This window comes from Panthera uncia, chromosome D1, assembly GCF_023721935.1.
Source record: "Panthera uncia isolate 11264 chromosome D1, Puncia_PCG_1.0, whole genome shotgun sequence".
NCBI lineage: Eukaryota > Metazoa > Chordata > Mammalia > Carnivora > Felidae > Panthera > Panthera uncia.
In genome coordinates, this window is record NC_064808.1 from 95715019 (window position 1) to 95741245 (window position 26227).

Here is a 26227-nt window from a genome sequence, read left to right on the forward strand (position 1 = left end):
GAGGGGAGGGGAGGGGAGGGGCGGGGAGGGGAGGGAAGGGAAGGGAAGGGAAGGGAAGGAGGAGAAAAAGAGAAGAAAAGAAACACAGCAAATGAACACACTACATCAGATAGTAAGCTAGACAGATTCTTGGCAATGTCCCAAATGATTTTGCAGGATCTTAAAAAACCAAGCCAAAACTGATCAAGAAAGGTATACTTCCAGACTCCTAGGTTCCAAGTCTGAAGCAGAAGAAATAAATAAGCCTGATATACTGTAGAAATGAAGTTAATCATCATCATTCACAGGGTTTCTTCTTCTCTAACAGGAAAGTACCACAACATGACCAGATCCCTCTGAATAGGCTAGAAAAATTAAGCAAACGAACACCAACATTGTTTTCAGAGATGGTTCTTTTTATTCCAAGAGGTTTGGGTCCCCCATATGCCAACTTTAAGTAGTTAACTTCATTCTGAGTTATACGCTCATTCAATTACAAGTTTCTACCATAAAACTGCAGCTTTTTTCTTCCAGCTTGTTGGTCATATCTTGGTACAAAAGTCAGGGTGCATCCTTCCTTCTGGGAAGATAGACGCACTGTTGAATGACCAATAGCAACTACAGTAACACGAGGTTTTCACTTCCTTCTCTCTGAAGGTAAACAGGGTTTATCATTCGGTAAAGTCAGTGTTCTGAAGGAGCAACATGAAGTTAGATGTCAAAAGTGTCAACATTCTCCTTGGCAAAACCACAAAGCCACCGAGTCAGCCAACATCATTTTGACCTAATATTTTTCAGGAATTAATGTTCCATATAGGAGCTGGGAAGTTTCGTGTTCTTCGTATCTTGAAAAACCAACTGACTCTCCTCTGACTACCACATCATATTTGGAAGTTTGCCATCACATTCTGAGAAGCCTACATTCTGTGGCATTAACCTATTCAAAAAAAAAAAAAAAAAAGTCCCCGGTATTTTTTTTTATTATTACTCCACCTCTAGAGTCTCTCAAGTAGAATAAAGAATCATGAGGATTATTCTTTGCGTTCATAATTGCTTGCTTTCTGAATTTATACCTGTAGGACTAGCAATGAAAAGTTCCAGAAAAAGTAAGAATCTCTTATATTTCCAATTCCCAGAGTTTCTTAAGTGACACCCGATCTTACAGTTAGGGAGTCCAAAGTGCCCTCACTTTGCCACCTTGCAGAATTCCTGCAAGAAGCCAGCTACGTCTTTGACCTCCAGTCATTTACTGAGACTGTCTGGTTAAGAGTAGACAGCATTTACTATATGCAACTTAGAAACCTCATTATATGTATATGACCTTAAATAAATCTCGTGACCACTTCACCTAAAAGAAGGAATTTATATACAATTCCAGGACTAAATTCAAAGTCCTAAAGCTTCAGTAAAACAATGAACATTTTGGAACTAAGAATTGGGAGGAAAAAGAGCTGGCGTAAATATCGGCTCTGCCCAGACTCTTGTAATCTATATGAATAATCCCAATTCACAGTTTTCACTCTGACTGTACAGGAAATGCTTTCTGCAACCCAACATATCTAAAAAGGTTTCATTCTGAGTGATGCAAGCCCTCCACGCAGCCTCAAAAACCAAGGGTCAGAAGCCTTTGTAATCCTCATTCGCATGAAGCAAACTTGTATTAGACAGGGAAGGATTTACAAAGCACTCAGAATAGGCCCACAAGCAGTGGAAACCTTACCAAGGGCTATTCTGCAGCACATCTCTTGAAACTACAACTGAAAACGGACATAAAAGCTACAAACACTTGTTTCCTATATTGAGACCGCACCTACTGTTTTCCCCAGTTTCTCTGGATGTTAAGATTTCTCTCTTAGCTCCATTTACTGAAGTCTTATTCGCCTATAAAACCACTATAACATCATTGCATAAAGACATTTCTCTGGAGCTGACTACTGAAAGTTAATTATTGCCACAAATTGACGATTCAAGCCAAATACTCAGGGAGCCAGTAGGGCCCCAGGACCCCTGGGGGAACATTAAGAAGTCTAAAACATGATCCATGCTTTATTTATTTATTTAGATCCTCTAAGATCTGAATAAAAATACACTTATTGATTCACAGAATGAGAAGGTAGCTTGAGAGGTCATCTTATACATATACAGGCAGGACCGTACTTTAAAAATTCACCTCCACAGAAGATCATAAAGCTATTCTGGTTATCTTTTTCATCGTCACTATAGTGACAAACGTCATTAGTAACGAGTTCTTTACGTATCTACCCTTTGCTTCAGTTTAAACCTATTTTTCTCTTACTCTAGTATCCACTGACTTGGAAAAGAACTGGTTACCATTCCTAATAATAGACCCTTTCGTGACTTTTGAAGAGTTATTAAGTTGCCTCTTAACCTTTCATTCTCCCAACCTTTCCTCACAGGACTGACTTCCAATCATATAATCATCTTTTGAGTCTCCTCAGAACCGCCTCCAACGTCTCCTCATCCCCTTTAAGTTGAGGAACCTAGAAACGGAAACAACACTCAAGTGAGGGGATGGTCAGCACTGGCATTATCTATACAAAAGATGACGGCATCATGTCAGGATAGCTCAACATCACTTGTAAAGCCCCACCTGGTACTTTTTTTTTTTTTTAATTTTTTTTGATGTTTATTTTTGAAGGAGAGAAAGGGACAGAGCATGAGGGGGGAGGGGAAGAGAGAGGGAGACACAGAATCCAAAGCAGGCTCCAGGCTCTGAGCTGTCAGCACAGAGCCCGACGTGGGGCTCGAACCCATAAACCACGAGATCACGACCTGAGCCGAAGTCAGAGGCTCAACCGACTGAGCCACCCAGGCACCCCCCACCTGGTACTTTTACAGAAATGATCTTCGATGGCTCTTCAACGTTCCTCTGCCACACTTAAGTTAGCTTCCTATTTTGAAAAAATTACTCACAATTATCCTGCTTATTAATAAGTCTTGTACAATGTAATAGCTTATGTCATACTGTCCTGGCAAAGTATTCCTAAAAGTTGTGTGTGTACCAAATTTTCAATTCAACAGACATTCACTGACCACCTTCTATATGGAAAGTCACCACGATAAACAATACAAAACCTAATCGGTGACTTGGAAATGGTCAAGTCTTAAGCAAATCACAGTCTAGCGGGCGAAAGACGGACACAATCAAAAGTATTTACAACATAAAGCAACCTGGAGTAAATTCTTTAAGGGTGGTATTATTAAGTACAGTAAGAAAAGAGGAAAGGAGAAGTTGACTTTCCACTAGTAGTGACATTTGTCAAAGCTTCTTGGAAGAGGTGGGATCTGGGGATCTGAGCCGTGGAAGAAAAATAAGCCAGAGGCAGGGCAAGACGGGAAAGACTTTAAGGCAAAAGAGAAGCGTTAGCAAAGGTATAAAGGCAAGTGCAGACAGACCACAGAGAACATCTCAACACGGTCGAAGCATAGAAGTGAGAATGTGTGTTTCGGGAGATAATGTTGAAAACGTAGAAATGTAGGCCATAAAGGACTGAGAATTTTAAATCTTATTTTATATTCAGCGAGGAGGCAAAGGGTTTTAGGAATAAAGTGACATAATCAGATGTATATTTAAGAAAACCACTGGCAACGCTGCCTATAGTGAAAAGGAAGGCAGGGAGACCAGCTACGAGATGATGGTAATAATCCACGCAAAGGTAATGGAAATGTAAAGTAGGATGGTAAAAACAGAACGGCGGGGACAGATTAAGGAAACGCCGCAACAGTATCACGGACAAGCCTCACGAAACTAACTGGACGGGGTACGGAGAGCAAAGAGGTGACGCCAGCAACAGAGGGAGCACGACTGAGCCTTCCGATGGACACAGGTTTACATGTGAATTCTAGCTCTGTTGCTTCCTCGCCATATGATTTCGGGAAACCATTTAGCTTGTCTGTGCTTCAGTTTCTCCAGCTGTAGACGATGGGGTGTACTCGGTATTTCAGCAAACCTTTTTTTGTTGTTGTTAATTTTTTTTAATGTGTTTATTTATTTTTGAAGGGGAGAGAGAGAGAGACAGAGCATGAACGGGGGACGGGCAGAGAGAGAGGGAGACACAGAATTCCAAGCAGGCTCCAGGCTCCGCACTGTCAGCACAGAGCCCGACACGGGGCTCGAACCCACAACCGTGGGATCGTGACCTGAGCCGGAGGCGGAGGCTCAACCGACTGAGCCGCCCAGGCGCCCCCTCAGCAAACCTTTTTTTAAGAGGTAAGGAGTACTGTATGCTTCCTCCTTAAGCATACTACCCTCTACTAGTTATTCTTAAACTTTAATCTGGTTCTGATTATTCTACTCGTGATTATTTTGTATTTCTCAAGCTAAGTTCCAAGCCCCAGTATGGTAACCTACAACTCAGCATTTATTCTATAATTAAATTATTAATCGCGTTGATCTCTGTAGACCAACACTTAATTCTCCCCACGCTGAAACTTGAGAGCAAATGTCAACGAGTTACCAAGTATAGACGAATGGAGCTGAACCTGGGGACCCTGAAGAGCCTCAGAATCATGGCAGGGGATACCCAAGTACTCATAGTCATTCATAAAAAGGTAAAGGACACTAGTTACAGGGACAAAAAGTAGCAACTCCCACAAAGGTGCCTTGGCCTGATAACTATGCAACTCACCGAGGCACTGAATTCCTCAGTATCCTACCTGCCTATTTACTGTCTTGTTCTTTCTCCTCCCTTTTTTGCCTTATCTCTAATTATGTGCTACTTGGACACCGACGGTACCCACTGTTGCCAAGATGTGTGTGGCTGGCCTTCAATCTGGTTACACCTAGCTTGTTAATGAACTTGACACGGGGACCCAAATCAAGAACATTCTAAAATCAAGATTATACAGCCCTCAAATAGGTACGTATGTGCACACATATACACGCAGACATCAGAGTAATAAAACCCAGTTATCTCGGCAGAAAAAAAAAAGATGACAGCCCTCATGGACTTTCGTGGACTTTGAGTCCTAATAATAATTAGGGATTTCTATGTGCCAGGCAAATTGCTGAGTACTTTGCATGCATAATTTCAATTAAGCCTCACAATAATTTTAAGAAGCTTGATTACTGCTAATTTACAAATGAAGACACTGAAGCATGGAGAGGTTAAGAAACTTTTCCAAGGTCATTCAGCCAATAGACCGGTGCAGCCAAGATTTGAACCCAGGCAGTCTAAATTCAGAGCCCATGGTCTTAACAGCTCTTAATTACTGTGCTATACTATCTCACACTATTACAGATTAGATAATGAGATTCTCCCCATCCTTTATAAAGGTATTTATATACGCACAAATAAAAAATCCTAGCCGGAGAGATTACAAAAGGATTTCCTCATTAACCAAGCTTAAAGAGATGTTATCCACATGGTTTTACTGCTTATAATTAAAGGCAATCATCTAGGAACACTGTTGTATGTTTGCGTTTGATCTAAAAATTATTCAATACTCATGGATGGACAGAAGTTGAATATACACATGTGTACGTATTTGTTCCTCTAGGTGTAGATATTTATTACAGAGACATTTGTGATTAACTTCCCCCAGTTTTTCAGAGCTGAGATAGTACAGAGGAGGGCTTGGTGAAAAAACTGTACTCCAACCACACTCCTCAGCAGTAATATTACTCTCCTAATTCAAGACAGAAAGCCACAGTTACTTTGATGCTGTAAAAGGAGAATGAAACAATGGTGCTTCAGCAAAGCACAGATCGGAAGGGTTGGACCTCCCTAAAACAGTCCCCATGTTTGAAAGGTTCATCGCTCATACAGCTCAAAGACATCAAACCATCTATGCCCAAACATTCCAACCAAACAAAACCAAAAATGCAAGAAAACAGATAAAACATATGAGAGAGACTCCCAACTCTAGAGCTAAATGCCAGCGGGATAGATCCAACCCACTGGTAGGACACAGAGCACTGCTGCAGTGATAATTAAAGGTAAGTTTTCTGGGGGAAATCCCTTCGGTCTATTTGTCAAATAGAAAAACAACTACTCATTTCAAAGGAAGGGGAATTTTCATACCCAGTACAGAAAACTGCCAACTAACTCTTACATTTATGTCTTTATTTCCTTAAAACTAAGGCTCATTAAATATGTCCGGCATCTAAAAAGTTTAGCCAAGTGTGGCCTCTAAGAAGTTTCGTACTAATCCTACCAGAGGACTTCTATCGTCCCAAACAACTACAAATCACACGACCAAACCCGTCTTTCAAATATCTTAGTCTTTGAAAGCAAGCGTCTGGCAGTGTAGCCTCATGGTCGGCTTCCCCTGGTGTGTAACCTGACAAGGTACAAAGCTCATTGAAATATTTAACAGTGGTGGTATGGATTTCTCTGGATAGGTCAAGAAAAGCAGCTCATCCTTTTTAAAAACATAAAGAACCATTTTATGGGATGTCATTCCCTCTGTTCAAGTGTCTGTGTATTTCCTCGGGGCTTTCTCAGAGATCTTATTGAGGGGGAAAATGAAAAGGCTAACAAAAGGACCCCTTTTCTCTCCCTATTCCCAATATAATCCGCCTCGGCCACAGGGCCAGTAGCATCCACACCGTCATAAATGCCAGCAATTAGAGAATTAGGCCATAAAACCACCCACTCAGGTATAAGAGCGCAGGCCTCCAGCTTTATTTAATGCATGCCATAAAGATCCTGTACTTCCTTCTTTCAGGCCTTCTTCACAACCAATGAAATGACAATAACAACAAAAAAAGTAGCCCTTTGTCTGCCTGCCCCATACTGATGTGATCAATGAAACCATCTGGGTCCAGGTGAAGGATTTAAGATTCCTTTTTCCTAATAAAGACTCCATTTCCTCTCACATGCCACATTGAGATCCATTAAAGGCCAGGCTGCATTTAGAGCAGTGATATGATGATGGAAAGTGAAGTGAAATGACATTTTCCAATATTTGACTTTACTCTGAAACTACTCTAGAAGCCTAGCCAATTCCTGAACTTCTCAAGAAATACTGGAACCTACAAGAGTATTCTTCATTAACGCAATAATTTCTAGAACCTCCTGAAGTCTTTGCTAATGAAAAAAGTTCATTCAAACCTGAAAGTTAATGTTCATTCAGTCTGCGTTTTACAATCTGATACAGTTTAGGAGCAGATCAATAACTTCATATGATTATCTTCACAACCTACCGGTCCACACAAATCCCGAGTGTGTGTGATTTACTCCATGATAAAGTTGTATTTATCAAACTTTAGACCAAACTAGGTAAGACCCACACAAATACTTTTTTCTAACAGTGAGCTCTTCAGGCTTCCTCTTTCCGCTAGGGCCCATGGGGTTAAAAATAGGATTTAGAAAGTACAGGTATGTTATGTCAGACTCACTAGTAATGTAACCTTTCTTAATCCCTGGAAATAACATGTGCAAACAAAAGAAGTTCCCATCCCAGCAATCCTAGAATAAATTCCTCCCCAAGTAGTGACAGTCACATAGCTTCCCCCTTTCTCAAAGGTCTATGCCACTGGGCTCTCCACCTTGGCAGAGGAAAAATGGAAAGACAAGATATTCACAAAAGGCCCTACCAAAGGCCTTCAAGTTAAGTGCTAGAAGGAAACTGAAGTTCTGTGCCAACACTAGTGGAATGTGGGCAGGCACAAAGAGATCTTAATTAGGAGACCTACAATTAAAACAGTGAGTCTCCAAAAGAGAGAGAAGAGTCTGTTCTGCCTCCGAGCAAGCAAGGCACCGAGCAAGCAAGGCACCGAGCAGGCAAGGCACCGTTGCCCCCTCCCCCGCCCCCAGCTACGGGGGCAAGGAAGGCGGGGCAAGGAAGGCAACTCGCGGAGTCGGGAGTCTGCACAGATGCTCCACGGAGGGACAGCTCCAAGGTGAGCAAAGAGATGGAAAGTGAGTCAAGATGGGAGTATTTTCTCTTCTCCACTTCCAGTCAGGAGGCAAATCACTATTTTGTGAATGATGATTCACTAAAGGGGAAGAACTGTGCCTTCAGAATATTAAATGGAAGGAAAAGACTGGCACATGTCATATGCTTTTCAGTGAGAATGAAGAAAAGTTCTCAAGACTGCCTTTCTGATGCTCAGTATAAACCAAAGTCCTACATTTCACAGCTTAGTAACAGCTACTCCGGGCAACGTAGGTACTGTCACTCTGGATGCATATATTCGTTAGCGCACAGAAGTTTTCTTCTCATTTAAAAGCTGTCGCTTGGGGCGCCTGGGTGGCGCAGTCGGTTAAGCGTCCGACTTCAGCCAGGTCACGATCTCACGGTCCATGAGTTCGAGCCCCGCGTCGGGCTCTGGGCTGATGGCTCGGAGCCTGGAGCCTGTTTCCGATTCTGTGTCTCCCTCTCTCTCTGCCCCTCCCCCGTTCATGCTCTGTCTCTCTCTGTCCCAAAAATAAATAAAAAAACGTTGAAAAAAAAATTAAAAAAATAAAAAAATAAATAAAAAATAAAAGCTGTCCCACCTAAAGGAATACACCACCTGGACTGAAATACTTCCCTTTTGCAGTCCGGAATCCACAACACTGAAAACCTGAAACAAAAGTCAGCCAAACGAGAGGGCCTCTAAACACAAGACAATGACTTGTATTTAAAATCTGATCTCCAACTGTCTATAAATGAAATTGGTCAATTTCAGCAAAGAGCTTCTCCCATACAGGTAAGTCCTTCTATCTTCATACAATGAAAACTTTCCCACTAAGCTGGAATTTCTCTTCCCAATGATAACACCGGTTAACTGGGCAAACGGACTAACATTAAAAATTACCAAGTAGGCTCACCGACTCTTGACTCTTTAAATAAACTCAGAATACAAAGTTCTGACCCGGCCCCCCAAAAATAATAGAATAGAAACGAATCAGAATACTGGAGCAGAAAAGATTCATGAGCTAATATTTAGCCCAACCTTTTCATTGTACAGATCAGATATGTAAGGTTAAAAGTGAACTGCCCAAGGTCCCATCACTGGTCAATGAGAGATGAGGGCGGGGAGAGCCCTTGTCCGCTGACTTCCATGCTGAGGCTTCTTCTGCTCCGCTTGTGTTCTCTGCTTCACTTTCTTTCTGTCAAGCTCAGGATTAGCTGTGAAGGTGATGAAGGAACAACTCCCCCTCTTGGTACACATGCCCAGTGAACATCCAAAACAAAAAACAAAATCACTCTCCAACTGCCCTTGGCCTACAGGAACATCATCTTTTCTAGGCCCAACCCAAGAGCGTGCCTTGGTCCACCTCAACTAAACTGCCATTTCGAATGAAAACAAAGATCAACCAATGCTATCATTCAATTTCCACTTAGATCTACTTAAAATGTGCCATGTTACGATCGCAAGGGAAATTCTGCCTTTAACATTTTATGAGGTGGTTAAGGAAGAAGGTAAGTGGACTGTGAAAGTAATAACCGAAGACTAGCTGCTGATATATAAACCATTTCTGGGGTTTCTATTAAAAACAGCTCAAATTCGAGTCGACAGAGAAGATGCTGTGCCATGTTTATTGAGATGGCACCGTATGGTGGCATTAACAGGACCTGAGACAATCCTCAGAAAAGTGGGACAGTGTGGAGGGGAAAGGGAGACGAAGAAGCAGACCTCTGTGATTTCTTACTGTGCTCAGTTAAGTCAAACTTAAATTCGGCTTCCTGATTGTCAGACAAAAAGCCGAAACAGAGGAGACCAGCAACACCTAAATATTTGCTTAAAATAATCCCGTTCTGACAGAAGTTGGTCATGAAGAACTGTTACACGTAGTCGTTACCCAGAGATATTCAGTACAAGGGAAGTTACGGACCTGTGGCAGTGAAGGACAAGTCTCCATGGCTAAAGGAGTTTAAACAGGGAAGTGATCTGGAAGTTCTATCACCTTTCAACCACCTGAACTTACTAGCTGTGTAAGTATCAGCTTACATTTTGTTATAGACAAGTTATTGTCATCATTCACTTAAAGCAAACCAGAATTTCAAGAGGCTAGCCTCATTTTAGGTCACAAAACCATTTCTTCATGAATCCAGACAAGGCTTGATACAGATCTGTGAGTGAATTCTGAGAAACAATCTTTAGAATTCTATGTCAGCCCAGGGGAACCCTGAACTTCCCCTCTGGAATCTTATCATTGATTTGTGAGACTCTGTAACAAAACGCTTGGTTTCTACACTGAAAACTACCAGGTCAAAGGACCCAATCACTACGGTTTAGTACTGAACCGTACTATGGGTTAGTACTAATCAACACATACCATCAACCCGTATACATCTTAGATTGCCTCTAACTACCACATAAAAAGCCTACCAATGGAACAACAGCTCATTCAAACCCAATTCAGAAAAAATACTGAAATTTAATATAAGGAGTCAACCACTCTTCTCATTGTCAAGTAGCAACAACTGTTCAGGCAAAAGTTTTAAAGAAAAAAAAAAAAAACGTACTAATATGATCTTATTTGAAGTAACTGCAATTCCTTAACAGGCTTTACACTACACACTACTGCTAAGCAAAATAATGCCAGTGGATAAGGAAGTGTTAGCACCTGATTAAAACTTTAAAAGTGATTTGTCAAAGACCAACAGATAAAATATTCTGGTGCCCAGACATTAGGTCCCTGAATCCAGGTGGTTCTCTTTCTAACCAGTCTCTTGAAAAGCTACGATTGGAAGCTGTCAGCATAAAACTTTGCTTTTGAATAGGTGATAACATTTGGAATGTGAACACTTGGTCCCTCAATACAAAATACATAAGCATGCTACACAAGGAGAAAATACGTCTCAAGATCCCTTTAAAATAGACTAACTTCTCCTAATAGAGACTTTCTTATCATACTCAAATATACATGGGGCTAAAATTCTACATATAACCAGGCAAGTCTCAATTTTGAAAATAAGCAGGTAAATGAAATGTCAGTAAGTCTTTTTTTTTTTTTTTTTTTTTTTTTTTTTGCTGCCGTATCTTTTAAAAAAGCAAAATCAACTCACATTTAAGCACCAACTCCATGCAAGTAACCTGAACGGTTCAGTCTTTTTGTCATGTATGAGGCCTTTGGTTCTCCAACTACATGGGATCTGTGTTGTTAGCTTAAAAAATACAGAATTGGCCTTTCAAAAAAAAATAATAATCTACAGCAACCAATAAATAGTCTCAAACAACCCTGCTGACTGCAGCTGCCTTCTGAAGGCTGGGAAAAGGAGGTGGAGACAGAGCGGAGAGAGGCAGGGAAAAGGGACGCTGCGGCTAGCTACATAGCAAGGAACACGCCCCCATCATGTCCTCCTTGCTCTGTCAGAAGGCGGGCTGTTGTCAGTCTCCTGATCAGGCTGCCTTAGAAACGATTTTTAAAAGGAGGCAGGAAGACTAACAACTAAAAAATGCCAGCTCCTTGAAAGGAGGGGCCAGGGTCTCTGGGATCTTCTCCCTCCCCTTCTTCCCAGGATCTTTCCGTATATCTAAAGGGGTGCAGGGCACAATAGGGGACAAGGGGTTTGCCCGGGACCAACAGCAGAGCACGCAGGAAACGGCTGGTTGTTATCTTTCCCTTTCTGTTTCAATCAAGAGCACTCCAGAGCAGCAACCCCCTACCCCCCCCCCCTTCGCTTCAGCCCCTAGCAGCTGCTCTTCCTCCTCCTAGCATCCCCCATCTCATCCCCCCTCCCCTACAATTCAAACTCCCCCTTCTGCATCCAATGGAAAACAAATACGCAACGCCACTGGCTGAACCTGAACTCAACTTCCCTTCCCAGGGCAACTTTCCTTTTTGCTGAAGGGGGCTGAGTAACGCTGATCAAGGCATCCCCATTCCTGCCCCAGTACTAATGGGGAAGGGGCAAAACTCTTGAGCCTTCATCCACCTTGGGTCCCCCTATAAGAATCAGAGAGATAACCCTAACTCCTCCTTCTAAGGAATAACTTTGCTTCATGGCCCCCCTCTTTCCCCCAACCAAAAGCAACCACCACCAGAAGCATAATAAAGTAAAACTGTCCCTTATCTACTCTCCTCACCCCAACCCTGCTTCCCCCACCCCTTCCAAGCCCCAGGATTGGCCTAGGAAAAGGTGGATCAATAGTGAAATGACGGAGAAAAGGAGAAGGGCGGGAGGGAGCTAGGGCTGGAGACTGCGTGCTCTCAGGCGCAGTGGGTGGGGTAGGAGAGCAGCTGCTTCCCCTGGGAGGATGCTGCCCAAGTCCCCCCACAAACACCTCCCCTCACAGGGGCCCCCTTCCCCAGAGCTGGAGGGAAAGCCTGCCTCCTCTCCAGGGGGAACGGTGGAAAGCGGCTCCTCTCTGAGCCTAGGGGACAGTGGACTGTTTTCCTCTCAAAGATGCCACCAATCCTTCATTCTAAAGGAGGGAAAGGGTGGAGTGAAGGTAGAGTAATTCCCTGCTACCAATAGGCTAGAAACTGTAGCTCTGTAAGATGGGGGAAACAGACTGCTGGTCGAGGAGATCACCGTTATCTTCAGCGGGAAAGGAGGTGAAGGGAGGCAAGGTGAAGAGGCAAGTAGATTCTTCCTGGCGGGGTAGGGAAGGAGGAGGGAGGATCTCTCTGCACGGGGTGGGGGGTGGAGGGTGGAGGTGAAGGAAGGGGGAGTGGCTGGTAGTGCAGGGACCTGGCCCGGGGATGGGGCGAGGGTTCATCAGGTTTTCGGAAGCAAGGTGCTGCAAGAGACATCGGTCCCCAAGGGGTAGGAGAAGAACGTGGCCCTGGATGAGGCCATCACCCGAGAGATGCCCAAGAGGAAAACTGCCCCAAGAGTAAAACATCTGCCCAGAGAGGGAGGCGGGGATGTGGCGGGATCAGGTCTCTAGGAGGGAGGGAGGGAGGAATCTTGCTCGGATGAGGTAATCTGTGAAAGGGAGGAGGGGTTCAGTCCCGGGATGGGAAACCCCGGCGAGGGGTCTGTGCCAAGGGATTTGGGGAAGGGTCAGGGGAAGGAGGCGGGGGGCAAACGCCCTCAGCCGGATGGGTCCAAACCCCGGGGTGGGGGCGCCTAAGGGTCTGCACCCATGTATGGGGGGGGGGTCCCAAGATGGGAGGGCCGTTTGCCCCGGGTCAGGGACCCCAGGAGGGTCCCGGAATTGGGATGCTCCACAATCCCGGATGGGGGAGGGGAGGGGGGCTCCGCAGAGGGTCGAGACCCCGGGCCTGGGGGTTCCTCGCCCCCTTACCTCTCCGCTGCCGCCTCCCCCGCCGCTCTCCCCAAACACGGCCCGGAACCGGCGCAGGTTGGTGCCGATGGCGGCCGAGACCTGCAGCGCCGCGTCGAAGCCCGGGCCCACCCGGAGCAGGGCCGGCCCAGAGGAGGCTGAGGACGATGACGAAGACGAAGACGAGGCGGACGACGAAGAGGCTGCTGAGGCGGCGGCCGCTCCCCCTGGAACCCCAGCCCCGCTGCTTCCCGCCGCCGCCGCCGCGGCCGCCACAGCCGGGGGGGAGGGGGGCGCCCCGGGGCCGCCGCCGCCGACCGGGGGCCCGGGGGGAAGCAGCAGGGCCGGGACGCGTTGCCGCGGGGCGCCCCCCAGGCCCCGGCGCCCCCCGCCGCCGCCGCCCCCGGTGGTCCCGGGTCGGGCGGGGAAGCGCCACCGACAGCTGTGCGCCATGTTCGCCCCGTGAAGTGAAGCAGCGAGAGGGAGAGGCGACAACACAGGGGGGCGGGGAGGCGGAGGGGGGGGCCGAGGGCCCCGGAACCTGCCTGAGCCGCTCGGCGCCGCCCGGCGGCCTGCACCCAGCCGGCCGCTATGCAGAGCGCCGGGCCGCGCCCGCCCGCCCCGCAATCTGTATAGCGGGCTCGGGCCTACGCTCCAGACGCCGGGCCGCGGCTACGCCAGGCCGAGGCCCGGGCCGCCGCCGCCCGCCCGCCCGTCCGCCCCGCAACCTGGATAAGTGCATGCCCCGCCCTCCGGGAGCGGCATTGCTGGGGAAAAGGAGGGGGGAAGGAAGCCCAGGAGCCCGACGCGGAGCGCGGGTTCCGGGGAGAGGGGGAGGGGGCGAGGACTACAGGGAGGATGGAGGCGGAGGGAGCCCGGCCGCCTGCAGCCTCGAGAGCCGAGAGGCCGCTTACACACGTTCCCGGGATGCGCTGGGAATCGAACCGCCCGGGAGAGCAGCTTCCAGTATAGCGCGGCTGCCGGGTCGGGGACGAGTGAGCCTCCTGCTCTGCCTCGAGGCACGGAGACAAGATGGGTTAGCCCTCATTTAACGCTTCTAGGATAAAAGAGCCCTTATTGTACCATATGCAAAACGGAAGCGTTGCCCAGTTTACTACATGCAGAATAGAAAGGCCCTCAATGAACGCGCTTTAAAAATTAAAAAAAAAAAAAGAGAGAGAGAGAGAGAGAGGGCCCCTCCCATTTTCACGCTGGAGCTCTCTCCAAAATGCACACATCGAGGGGCAGGTCTCCCGCCACCTCCTCGCACTCGGGGCTTTGGAACCTCTGTCTCTCGTGCCCTTCTGCAGAGAGTTGGGTCGTGTTTCTCCAGCCCGGGCATTGGGCCACGGCGTGCTCCGCTAACGAGGCGGTGTTACAACGAAGCTGAAGCTGGATGGCTAACGGGGCCTGGAGGGAAGAGGCGGGCAAAAGCGCCCCCGCCCCTTCTTCCTCAGTTCTCTGCCTGCCGCTGCATGCAAAGCAGACCCTAATGTATGCATGCAGAGGGAGGGGGGCTCGCGAGCACGTTTCTGATTAAGAGAGGGGGAGGAGAAGAGCGTTGGGCATTATGATACACTGGGTGGAAGGGGCCCGCCGGCGGCGAGCTCATTGCGCGGGGTTAGTAGGCTGAGGGGGGAGGGGGAAGGAAGGAGGGCGAGGGCGGGGGATGAATATCCACCCGGTTTACTTTATTGCGGGAAAGAGGGGAGGGCGCCTCAAGCTGGGCGTTAGAAGCCTCCAAGGCTGGGAAAGCGGAGAGGGGAGGGAGGGGTTTGTGCCGGGAGAACTTGTGTTGGCCGAGGCTGGGGGATCGATACACACAGCCTGCAGGCCCCGGGGTAGCCTCCATCCCCCCAGCCGAGGTGGAGTTCGCTGGAAGGTCACGCAGCCTTCCCGGACTCCCGCACGGGTACGGCGCACACTGCTTGTAATATTACAGCCCGGGGCGGCGAATTTGGGAAGGAGGGGGAGGGTCGTGGTGAGCAGGTTGCAATCAGCTCTGGCCCTCTGGAGGGTGCACTGCACGCCTCCAGAGAAGGTCCACGGCCTCCTGGTGCTGAAAACCTACGTCCCTCCGCCGCCGAAACGTTAGTGCTGAGCGAACGACCGGGTGGGGGCTAGAGGGGAGCAGAGAAAGGGAGGAGACACGGGCAAGCTCCAACTCCCCCAACTCGTCCGGGATCGATCGTCGTTCCAACCGCGCAGGATGGAGCCCAGATGGTTTGCAAAGCGCACACTCACAGGGCACACGCAGAACCAGATTCCGTTGTTACATCGCCTGGTTTACTGGGTGCAAAAAGGGTGGGAGTAGCGGGAGAGTCTCTTAAACGGCAGCCCCAGGACTCTGCTAAGGATATTAGACACCCCATTGTGGACGGTTTCTCCATTGCAATATATTTGGCGGTAGGAGCTGGGGGGTTTGCTTCAGTGTAGCTGCTCTGATCAGTTACAGATTGGCGACCACGTGGATTCCCTCATGCATCCTGATTTGTTCACTCTCTCACTCTTTCTCGCTTATTTTTCTTTTGTATTTGCCGCCCCCCTTCTTTAATATGCATAACGGTCTGCAGAGGTAATAGGCAGGGGACTGAGTGACAGGCTTTACATAACTATGTCAACAGGATTTCTTCCCGTCCTCCACCCCTGAGAAAACATAAACGGCCGGGTTCTGAGAAACCTCACTTCAAGCACACTTCATTTGGCACAGGTGGGAGGTCGGTAGGTTGGGTGGGGGCAGCAGGAAGGAAGAATGCCAGTGAAGATTGTCAGAAGTCCTCTAGACTCAAGCATCTGGGTAGAAAAACTCCTTGAGAAATCTAGCTTGTCTCTTTGCCTCCAGGCTAGTCCAAAAGGAGCCAGAGCAAAGCAGAATTTGGTTTATTGTTGGGGCTTTTAAGGCAGAAAGAATGATAACTTACATTTGTTGGGTGCTCTCTTTGACCTGGGTGCATTCGCATCTCACCAACCCTCTGAGATAAGTCTGATTTTACAAGGGGGGAAACTGAGGCCTAGGATAACGTCCAAGGTCGCACAGCTAGTAAGCGGCAGCACTCAAAGTCATGGGGGTCTGACGCCTATATCCGCCAATCATACTGCTGATCCCCAAAAGACATACTATGCCACCTCACACCCATTAGGATGGCTACTATAAAAAAGCAAATAGGGGCGCCTGGGTGGCTCAGTCAGTCGAGCGTGGGACTCTTGATCTCAGCTCAGGTCATCATCTCACGCTGGTGAGATCAAGCCCCACTTCAGGCTTTACTCACACGCGTTCTCTCTCTAAAAAACAAAAACAAAAAACTCAGAAGACAATAAGTGCTGGTGAGGATGCAGAGAAATTGGAACCCTTGTTGGTGGGAACGTAAAATGGTACAGCTGCTGTGGAAAGCAGTCACAGAAATCATGGGGGTTCCTCAAAAAATTAAAAATAGAATCACCGCATGATCCATCCATTCCACTTATGGGTATATACCCAACAGGATTGAAAGCAGGGTCTCAAAGAGAGATTTGTGCACCCACGTCTGTCGCAACATTATTCATAATAGCTAAAACATGGAAGCAACTCACGTTGTCTGATGAATGGATTCAACATGTGGTACATTCATATGCTGGAATATTATTCAGCCTTAAAAAGGAAGGAAAACCTGTGCTATGCTACACTATGGATGAATCATGGGGACATCGTGCTAAGTGAAATAAGCCAGCCACAAAAAGACAAAAGACAAGTACTGTATGATTCCACTTATGTGAGGTACGTAGAGTATTCAAAATCATGGAGACAGAAAGTATGGTGGTTGCCAGGGGTAGGGTGGGGAAGAATGGTGATTTTCTGTTTAATAGGTATAAAGTCTCAGATTTACAATATGAAAAGAATTACGGGGTTGGATGATGGTAATGGCTGTACAACTATGAATGTACTAAAAAGACATGTGCTTTATCTGTTGATTTTAATTCAGTTGTTTTAAATGTTTATTTTTGAGACAGAGAAAGAGAGAGACAGAGCGTGAGCAGGGGAGGGGCAGACAGAGAGGGAGACAGAGAATCCAAAGCAGGTTCCAGGCTCTGAGCTGTCGGCACAGAGCCGGATACAGGGCTTGAGCTCACGAACCGCGAGATCATGACCTGAGCCGAAGTCAGTCGCTTAATGAGCCACCCAGGCGCCCCCAGTTTCTTTTTCTTGAATAGCTAATATATTCATATGGTTAAATGTTTAAAGGAATTATAGTCTTTCCTCCACTGTTGCTCTGAACTCCCCTCCTGCAGTCATAGCTTACCTCTTCTTAGGGGCAGCTAACGTTATCAGTGTCTCATATAATTCTTCCAGGGATAGTTTGTGCCTATACAAGCAAGTGCGTATAGAAGTTTTCTCATAAATGAAAGAATATCACCCCCGCTTCCTGGATCTTGCCTGGAAATCTATATCTTGGAAATAATTCCTATTAGTAGATGGCATTTCCTCATTCTCAGGGCTGCACGGAATAGATATAGCATAATTTACTTCACCAGTTCTCCATCAGTGGGGACTTACGTTGTTTCTAAACTTTCGCTCTTTCGAACAATTTTACAGTGCATTGTTTTGACTATTTGTAATTTTGCCAGTGTGCAAATATATCTGTAGTACAGATTTCTAGAAGTGGGATTACTGAGTCAAAAGGTACGTATATTTGTAAATTTGAGAGATGTTGTCCCCAGTAAAGATTGTACTAATTCGTACCCCCACCAGCAATGTTTAAGAGAGCATCTTTCCCCCCCCATCCTTCCAGAAAGGATTTTTAACTTCTTGATCTTTGACAACCTACTGGAAATGCACATATTTCACTTTTTTTTTTCCCAAACAACAAAAGGAAACATTTAAGACAAGAACCCCAAATCGTGCCCCTTTCTGCAAGCTCATGTTCTGGTTTGAATGGACCTCTAGATGTTTACTCCCTTTTCTCCTCCCTGGAAAGACTTTTCATAGCAAACCAGTATGCCACAAATCTGGGCTTGAACTGTAGGTCCGATAAAACTGTAGCCATGTGATCTTGAAGCAGGCCACCAGGCTCATTACGCCTGTTTCCTAATTTGCAAAAATAAGGATATTAATAGCAACTTCATAAGAGTATTATAAAGGTTGAATGACATAATGTAAATAAAGTGTCTTCTCTCTCATTCAGGTAGACACATTTCCCCTCAGGGATTTCCTTAGGCATTAGTGAAGATACCCTCTCTCAAATCAGCAATTTCCTTTCTCCAAATAGGCCCCCACTGGAAAACATTGCAGTAGTGGTCCCAAAAGTCATCGAACTAAGAAAGAATGGTGGCTGATGGGGCTCCTGGGTGGCTCAGTCGGTTAAGCGTCCGACTTCGGCTCAGGTCACGATCTCCCTGTTCTCGCGTTTGAGCCCCACATCAGGCTGTCTGCTGACAGCTCAGAGCCTGAAGCCTGCTTTGAACTCTGTGTCTCCCTCTCTCTCTGCCCCTTCCCCAATCATGCTCTGTCTCTTTCTCTCTCAAAAATAAATAAACATTTGAAAAACAAAAAAAAAGAACGGTGGCTGAGTCGTTTCAACTTGCCCATTGGAAGACTTGAGCATCACTGAACAGAAGACAGTTCAGAATCTTTAGATGCTACTGTCTTGTGGGGAAGAAAGGGTCAAGTCCATTACCCTTTGCACAGGCATCCTTCCTAAAGGAAGAAATGGTTACATTTTGCTACTGCCCTGAATCCATGAGTTCCCATTTCTGAGCTCCAAAAGAATTAGGTATAGCTACGTCTGTGACTAAAAGGACTTTAAGTACTGACCCCAGTGTGGACAGCTGGCTTTAAGTAAAGGATTAGTTATAGTCCCTGCCAAAGGTAAGGACTAGATGATTTGGGAGCCAGGAACTCTTTGAGAACAGGAATCGTGTTTTACTTATCTTTTATTTTATTTTAGTATTTTTGAGAGAGCGTGAGCGGGGTTGGGGCAGAGAGAGAGGGGCTCTGCAGTGACAGCAGTGAGTCAAAGATGGGGCTTGAACTTACAAACCTTGAGATCGTGATCTGAGCCGAAGTTAGATGCTCAACCGACGGAGTCACCCAGGTGCCCCGTGTATTACCTGTCTTTGCATCCTCTGTGCTAAGCAGTGTCTGTACCAGTCCAATTAATGTTTGCAGAATAAGTGACCCTTCCCTGCTGAACTCTCAGTCGTTAGGATTCATGCCCAAAGACTCTTGTTTTATCAGAGGAATTCAGCAGTTGCATATACTTATTTGTTTTAAAAACACATTTTATTTAAGGGGTGCCTGGGCGGCTCAGTTGGTTAAGTACCCGACTTCAGCTCAGGTCACAATCTCCCCGTTCCCAAATTCAAGCCCCGCATCGGGCTCTGTGCTGACAGCTCGGAGCCTGGAGCCTGCTTCGGATTCTGTGTCTCCCTCTCTCTCTGCTCCTCCCCTTCTCGCACTCTCTCTCTCTCTCTCAAAAATAAACAAACATTAAAAAAAAAAAGTTTTTTAAAGGTACATGTGGAAAAGCGTCAAAAGAGGGCTGCACAGATCATGCCAAGGGTTTTGGATTTTATGCAAGCCAGGTTAGGAAACAATGGAAAGATTTCAGGGAGCGACCGGCATCATGAACTTTGTGCCACATCACTGTGACAACTGGGTGTAAGAAACAGGCTGATGGTGAAACCAGAAGCAGAGAATGCAGTTAGAATATCTCTGAGCTCTTCCAGGACTTAAGACTCATACATCCGTATGCGGTAGCCCAGATTATGTAGATTATGGGTGCAGTGGTAGTGGAGACGTAGGAATGAGATTCCAAAGATAGTTGGTAGAGAGAATGACTTTTGGTGTCCATTCAGATATGGAGGGTGAAGAAGAGAGGCTTTTCTCAGGTTGCCAGCTAGGGTCGATCAAGCAGATGCTGACACCACCCTCGAAGACAAGGACAAAAGGAGGAAGGTGATTTTGGAGGTGACGAGCTGCCTGCAGGTGTGGCTTTTAATAGGCAGCTGGATAGATCTGACTGGAGCTCGAGAACAGGCTAAAAAAATCTAGATCTGGGATTTGGAGGCATCGAGTTGGCCGCCAAGACCATGGGCCTGGATGAGACCACACAGAAAGAGTGTGGGTAGCACTCAGAGACAAATGGGTCAAGAAGGGAACCAGAGGAAACCCATATCTGCTGGGTGGGCTGACAAAAAGTAGCCGAGGAAAGGAAACTCAGAAAGAATGCTCAGTGAGGGAGAAAGGGGGCTAGAGAGAAGCCAAAGGAGAAAGCGTTTCAAACAGAAGAGCTGTAAACAATGTCAAATGTGGCAGCCAGATCAAGAGGCGAAAGGACTGAAGAGTGTCCCTCATAGTCCTAGGGAAGTCACAAGCGATCGTGGTGAGAGAAGTTGCAGGGAAAAAGCAAAGTCTGAAGTCAGGTCGCATTTGGTTGAGGAAGAAATGAAAAGGACGAGAAGCGAGTGGAGGCAACTCTTTGGAGGGGTTCGGCTGCAAAAGGAAAGAGAAAGACTTTCGCTGGAGCCCCTTCACATGTGGTTAAGAGTTTTTCGTTTGTCACTTTCTTTTAAGTTTATTTATTTTGATTTTTTTTAAGTTCACTTATTTTGAGAGAAAGAGACAGAGCGAGCAGGGAAGGGGCAGAATCAGAGAATCCCGAGCAGGCTCCTGGCTGCCAACGCAGAGCCTGACATGGGGCTCGAACTCATGAACCGCGAGATCATGACCAGAGCCGAAAACAAGAGTCAGATGCTTAGCCTACTGAACCACCCAGGTGACCCATTGTTGTAGCTTTTTTTTTTTTTTTAATTTTTTTTTTTTCAACGTTTTTTTATTTATTTTTGGGACAGAGAGAGACAGAGCATGAACGGGGGAGGGGCAGAGAGAGAGGGAGACACAGAATCGGAAACAGGCTCCAGGCTCCGAGCCGTCAGCCCAGAGCCTGTGTTGTAGCTTTTTAAGCTAACTTTTGATTGTTATAAAAGTAATATATGCAAGGTGAAATTTTTCAAACAGCATGGAACAATTAAAAGTCTGAATATCCCTTCCTTCCCTCCAAAGGTAATCACTGTTAAGTTTGTGGTCTAATACTTCAGAATATAAATAAGCACATATACATATAAAATTCACCAATCTCTACGTATAGAAACATACACAGTCTGTATAGAGAGATACTCAATGTGATTATAACATACAAACTAGTATGCCTGATGCCCTCATTTTTTTCACTTAACAATACGACCTGGAAACCTTTCCAAATCTTTCCGACCTTATCACCTGCCTCTCTCTCCCCTAGTTCATTGTGCTCTCGCTGCACTGACCTCCTCGCAGTTCCTGGAACACACCGGGCACACTCACACCTTAAGGCTCCTGCACTTGGCCGTTGCCTCTGCCTGGAATGTTCTTCCCCCAGATATCCTCTTGGCTCCCTCTCTCATTTCCTTCAGGTCGCTACTCAGTGTCACCTCCTCAGAGAGGCAACTCCCTATCACTTGTGGAACCTTACCCTACTTCATTTTTCTTCCCAGCACTTCTTGTCTATTACGCGTCTGTTGCCCCGTTGGGTGTCGGTGTCCCGCACAAGGATATGAGCTCTGTGAAGAGAGGGACCTTGTCTACGTCACTACTCTATGTCCAGGGCCTAGAATTCCTGGCCCTTAGCAGGTACTCAGTAAAATAGGAAAAAAAGTGTACAGGGGTAGCGTAGCATAGCGGTATGGATAACAGCACAGCGGTTAAGAGGGCTAGTTCAAATTGCCTGGGTTCTGATCTCTCTCCGGAGGCGTGTGCACTTGGGTGAGTGAATCGGCGTTCTCTGCAAGATAGGGACACACCAGTGCCTAACTCCCCGGGTTGGCGTGAGGTTTACGGTGCGTACATAGGAAATGTGCTTCGAACGGTAGCTGACACGGAGTGAATCGGAAGGCATGATCCCTGCTTGATTATCCGGAGCGTCCTGCGAAGGCTCTAGCAGCTCGGAGGTCAGCGGCTCCTTCTTCCAGCTCTTTTTCACTTCCTTGATTATTATTATTATCCCTTCTTGGCCTCCTTTCTCTGACCTTCACCCCTTAAACATCGGTGTCTCCCGAGTGCTTTTCATTTCTTACATTCTCTTAGGGTGAACTCATGGTTTGAACTACTGGCAGAGTGGCCCAAACCGCACTGTTCCCCGGGGCCTCAGACTCTCGAATCCAACTGCTTTGAGCGTTTCCATCCTAATTACTCGTTAGGTTCTATGACTCACGGATGTGTGGGTTCCTCAAGGGCAGGGATAGTTTCTATGTTATCTTTACCTCCGCTTCTCTGGAGGAGGTGCTCTTGGTAGCTGTACTTGGTAGGTGTGCACAGTCTAGGGAAGGGAAAGAGACAATAAATGCATGACTGTGATGGGCCGGCTGGGGACAAGTGCTATTAAGCAGGACAAAGAGAAGAGAAGGCTGCGAGGGAGGCGGCGGTGCGATGGTTTTGTGAAGGTTGGCCGGGGAAGACCTTTGGATATTTGAACAGAGCGCTGAGGGAGACGATGATGTCTGAGGAGAGAGTGTCCCCAGCGTAAACCAGCAAATACCGAAGGCCTGAGGTGGAGTGTGTTGAGAAGGGGGCCAGTGAGGCTGGTGTGGAGTGGCTGAGGGGACTAGTGGTAGGAGATGAGGTGAACAAAGTAATGGCGGGGGTGGGGGTGGGGGTTCAGATTACACAGGGACTTAAAAGGAGATGACAGGCCATTGGAGGGTTCTAAAGAGAAGACTGACAAAATATGACTTAGGATTTTCTTTACACTTTTTTAAATGTTTATTTTTGAGAGAGAGAGAGAGACAGAGCGCGAGAGGGGGAGGGTCGGAGAGAGGGGAAGACACAGAATCTGAAGCGGGCTCCAGGCTCTGAACTGTCAGCCCAGAGCCCGATGCGGGTGTTTGAACTCACGAACCGTGAGATTGTGATCTGAGCTGAAGTCGTGACCTGGGCTGAAGTCAGTCGCTCAACCGACTGAGCATCCCAGGTGCCCCATGACTTCATACTTGGAAGGGTGACTCTGGCTGCGGGTAAAAGAACAGACTAGAGGGATGGGAGCTTGCCTGGCTCAGTGGGTGGAGCCTGTGACTCTTTCTCCGGGTCGTGAGTTTGAGTCCCATGTTGGGTGTAGAGATTACCTAAAAATAAAATCTTAAAAAAAAAAAAAAAAGGAAAAAGAATAGATAAGAGAGAGGCAAGGGTAGGAGCAGATCTGCTGGAAGATTACTGCACTGGTCCAGGTGACAGATAATGGGGTCTTGGCCTTGGGTGGTAGTGTGGAGGTGATGAGAAATGGTCAGATTCAGGATATATTACAAAGACAGAGTGGGAATTTGCCGATGTGTTAAGCGTAGGGCATGAGAGAAAGAGCATCGAGGATGAATGGATACATAAATGATTAAGTGAATTGAATGTATATATTTATGCTCATTATAGAGTGATAGATTACAAGAGCTGCCTAGGTCAGAAAATAAATAAATGGTAGGCGCCTGGGTGGCTCAGTTGGTTAAGCATGCGATTTCGGCTCAGGTCATGATCTCACGATTCGGGAGTTCGAGCCCCATATGGGACCTCTCTGCTGTCAGCGTAGAGCCCGCTTTGGATCCTCTGTCCTCCTCTCTCTGCCCCTCCCTTTCTCTCTGTCTCTGTCTCTCTCTCAAAAAAATAAACATTAAAAAAAGATAAAATAAATGGGGAAAATTGCTTAATGACCATGCAACCAAGTTTCTGAAAAGAATATCTACGTTCACAGCCTCCATTTTCTTACCATGCCTATACGCTTCAAACCACTATCACCTGCCTGCCATCCCCACTGATACGGCTGTCATAAAAAAAACCCTGTGACTTTCGGGGTGCTAAAACTAATGAAGACTTTTTAGTTCTTGTTCTCGGTCTTTTCGTAGCATCGTTGAACTTCTGGTGTCTGTGACCCCCACTCTTTCCTTCCTACTTTTTCCTCCTACCTCTCTCAACTCTCTATCTCAAACCCCTTCACTGGCTTCTTTTCATGTAAATGTCGGTGTTTCTCAGAGTTATGTTCTTAGCCCTCTTTTCTTTCCAGTATTTCATTCATTTAAATACTTACTGGGGCACCTGGGTGGCTCAGTCGGTTAAGCGTCCGACTTCAGCTCAGGTCATGATCTCGCGGTCCGTGAGTCCGAGCCCCGCGTCAGGCTCTGTGCTGACAGCTCAGAGCCTGGAGCCTGCTTCGGATTCTGTGTCTCCCTCTCTCTCTGCTCCTCCCCTGCTCATGCTCTGTCTCTTTCAAAAAAAAAAAAAAAAAGAACATTAAAAAAAAAACACCTTACTGATTGTTTATTAAAGTCCAGGGACAATTCTAGGTGTTGGGAAAATAGTAATAAACAAAACCTGGAAAAATGCCTGCCTTCCCCCATGGAGCTTACTCACTTTTCCCAAGCAACCTCACCTCATACTCAAGTCCCCAGTCATCCCCGATGTGCTTGTGACTTCCAAATTCACATCTCCGCCACTAACCACTTTTCAGTTTTCTTTATTTCTTTAAGTTTTTATTTAAATTCTGATTAGTTCACATACAGGGCAATATTAGTTTAAAATTCTTTTTTTTTAATTTTTTTTTCAACGTTTTTTATTTATTTTTGGGACAGAGAGAGACAGAGCATGAACGGGGGAGGGGCAGAGAGAGAGGGAGACACAGAATCGGAAACAGGCTCCAGGCTCCGAGCCATCAGCCCAGAGCCTGACGCGGGGCTCGAACTCACGGACCGCGAGATCGTGACCTGGCTGAAGTCGGACGCTTAACCGACTGCGCCACCCAGGCGCCCCAGTTTAAAATTCTTTAATGTTTATTTCTTTATTTTTTTTAAGTTTATTTATTTACTTATTTTGAGAGACAGTGTGCGCCCGAGCAGGGGAGGGGCAGAGAGAGGGGGAGAGAGAGAGAGAGAGAGAGAGAGAGAGAGAATCCCAAGCAGATTCTGTGATTTCAGAGCAGAGCTCCAAGCGGGGCTTGAACTCATGAACCATGAGATCGTGACCTGGGCCGAAACCAAGAGTCAGACACTGAACTGACTGAGCCATCCAGGTGCCCCTGATTTGTTTATTTTGGGGAGAGAGAGAGAGAGAGAGTGAGAGAGAGGCAGAGAGAGAGAGGGAGACAGAGAATCCCAAGCAGGCTCCTTGCTGTCAGTACAGAGCCCAAATGTGGGGCTCTGAGCCACCCAGGTGCTCCTAACTTTTAAATTGCAGACACATATAACCAATATTCTGTTGGGCACCTTCACTTGTATGTCCTTAAACTGAATTCCTCTTTACATTGAAGTCTGCCTCTTTCTGAATCACCTCTTCTAATGGCCTCACCGTGCACTCCCGCTTGCCCATTTGTCTTCAGGGTTACTGCAATAGTTCCCAGTCTAATCGTCCTCTGCTGCAAGACTGAACTTCCTCAAATGCAAATTAGACCGTACTTTTAATACTTAAATATTTAAGATACTTGCATAATTCCTATCGTCTTCAAGATCCTTATTATTTGTTCAAATGCTCCCTCACTTCTTACCTCCAAACACACCTCTGATTCCTTGTGTTGTTTGCCTTCCTGGATGGCGATTTTCTTGCATGGTCATGCTTTGGTGCATGTTATTCCCTCTGTTTAAAATGCCGTTCCTTCCCCAGTTGTCCCGTTGTCCAACGTCTAGGTCCGGCTCACGTGTTACCCGATCTGCTCCAGCCTTCTTTAAACTGTCCTGTGTGTACAACCACCGCGTAATATGCAGACTTCTGCTGTGGCTATTTACATGCTGTATCGTCACTGTGTGGTTTGAAATTGTTCATTTTGCTACCTCTTCCACTAGACTGTGAGCACTGTGAAGGTAGGAAAGATGTCTTTTGTTCTAGTGTCCCAAGAACCTAATATGACCTGTAACAAGAGTGTGATAAATGCTTGTTGAACCAATAAATGAACAAACGAAAATGGGGGGTGGATAGGGAGAGGGCCCCGAAGAATAGAAAGGGAGAGAATCAAGAGCAAATATAGAAGGATAGTTTTGGAAAGAATGTCCAAAATGCTTCCCTCTAGGACGATAGAAAGGGAGGAAGGGTAGTTAGGAACAGATTAGTTTTAGGCGAAGGGGAGGAAATTGAAGGAGTCC

The 26227-nt window shown here is 46.5% G+C and overlaps 1 protein-coding gene across 4 annotated transcripts in view; it reads right to left on the bottom strand.

The window, feature by feature from the left end:
- KMT2A (lysine methyltransferase 2A) overlaps positions 1-13625 on the bottom strand; it is an 83615-nt gene extending 69990 nt beyond the window's left edge. For 2 of the 4 annotated variants that reach the window (XM_049612130.1, XM_049612126.1), the window contains exons 1-2: positions 13133-13625; positions 10945-11043 (exon numbers count right to left, since the gene is read on the bottom strand). In XM_049612130.1, coding sequence (XP_049468087.1) covers positions 10945-11043; positions 13133-13564 — 531 coding nt within the window. In that variant the 5' untranslated portion in view covers positions 13565-13625. The remainder of the gene's footprint in view (positions 1-10944; positions 11044-13132) is intronic. The other 2 variants (XM_049612140.1, XM_049612139.1) reach the window with 1 other exon arrangement.
- Between the last annotated feature and the right edge of the window lie 12602 nt (positions 13626-26227).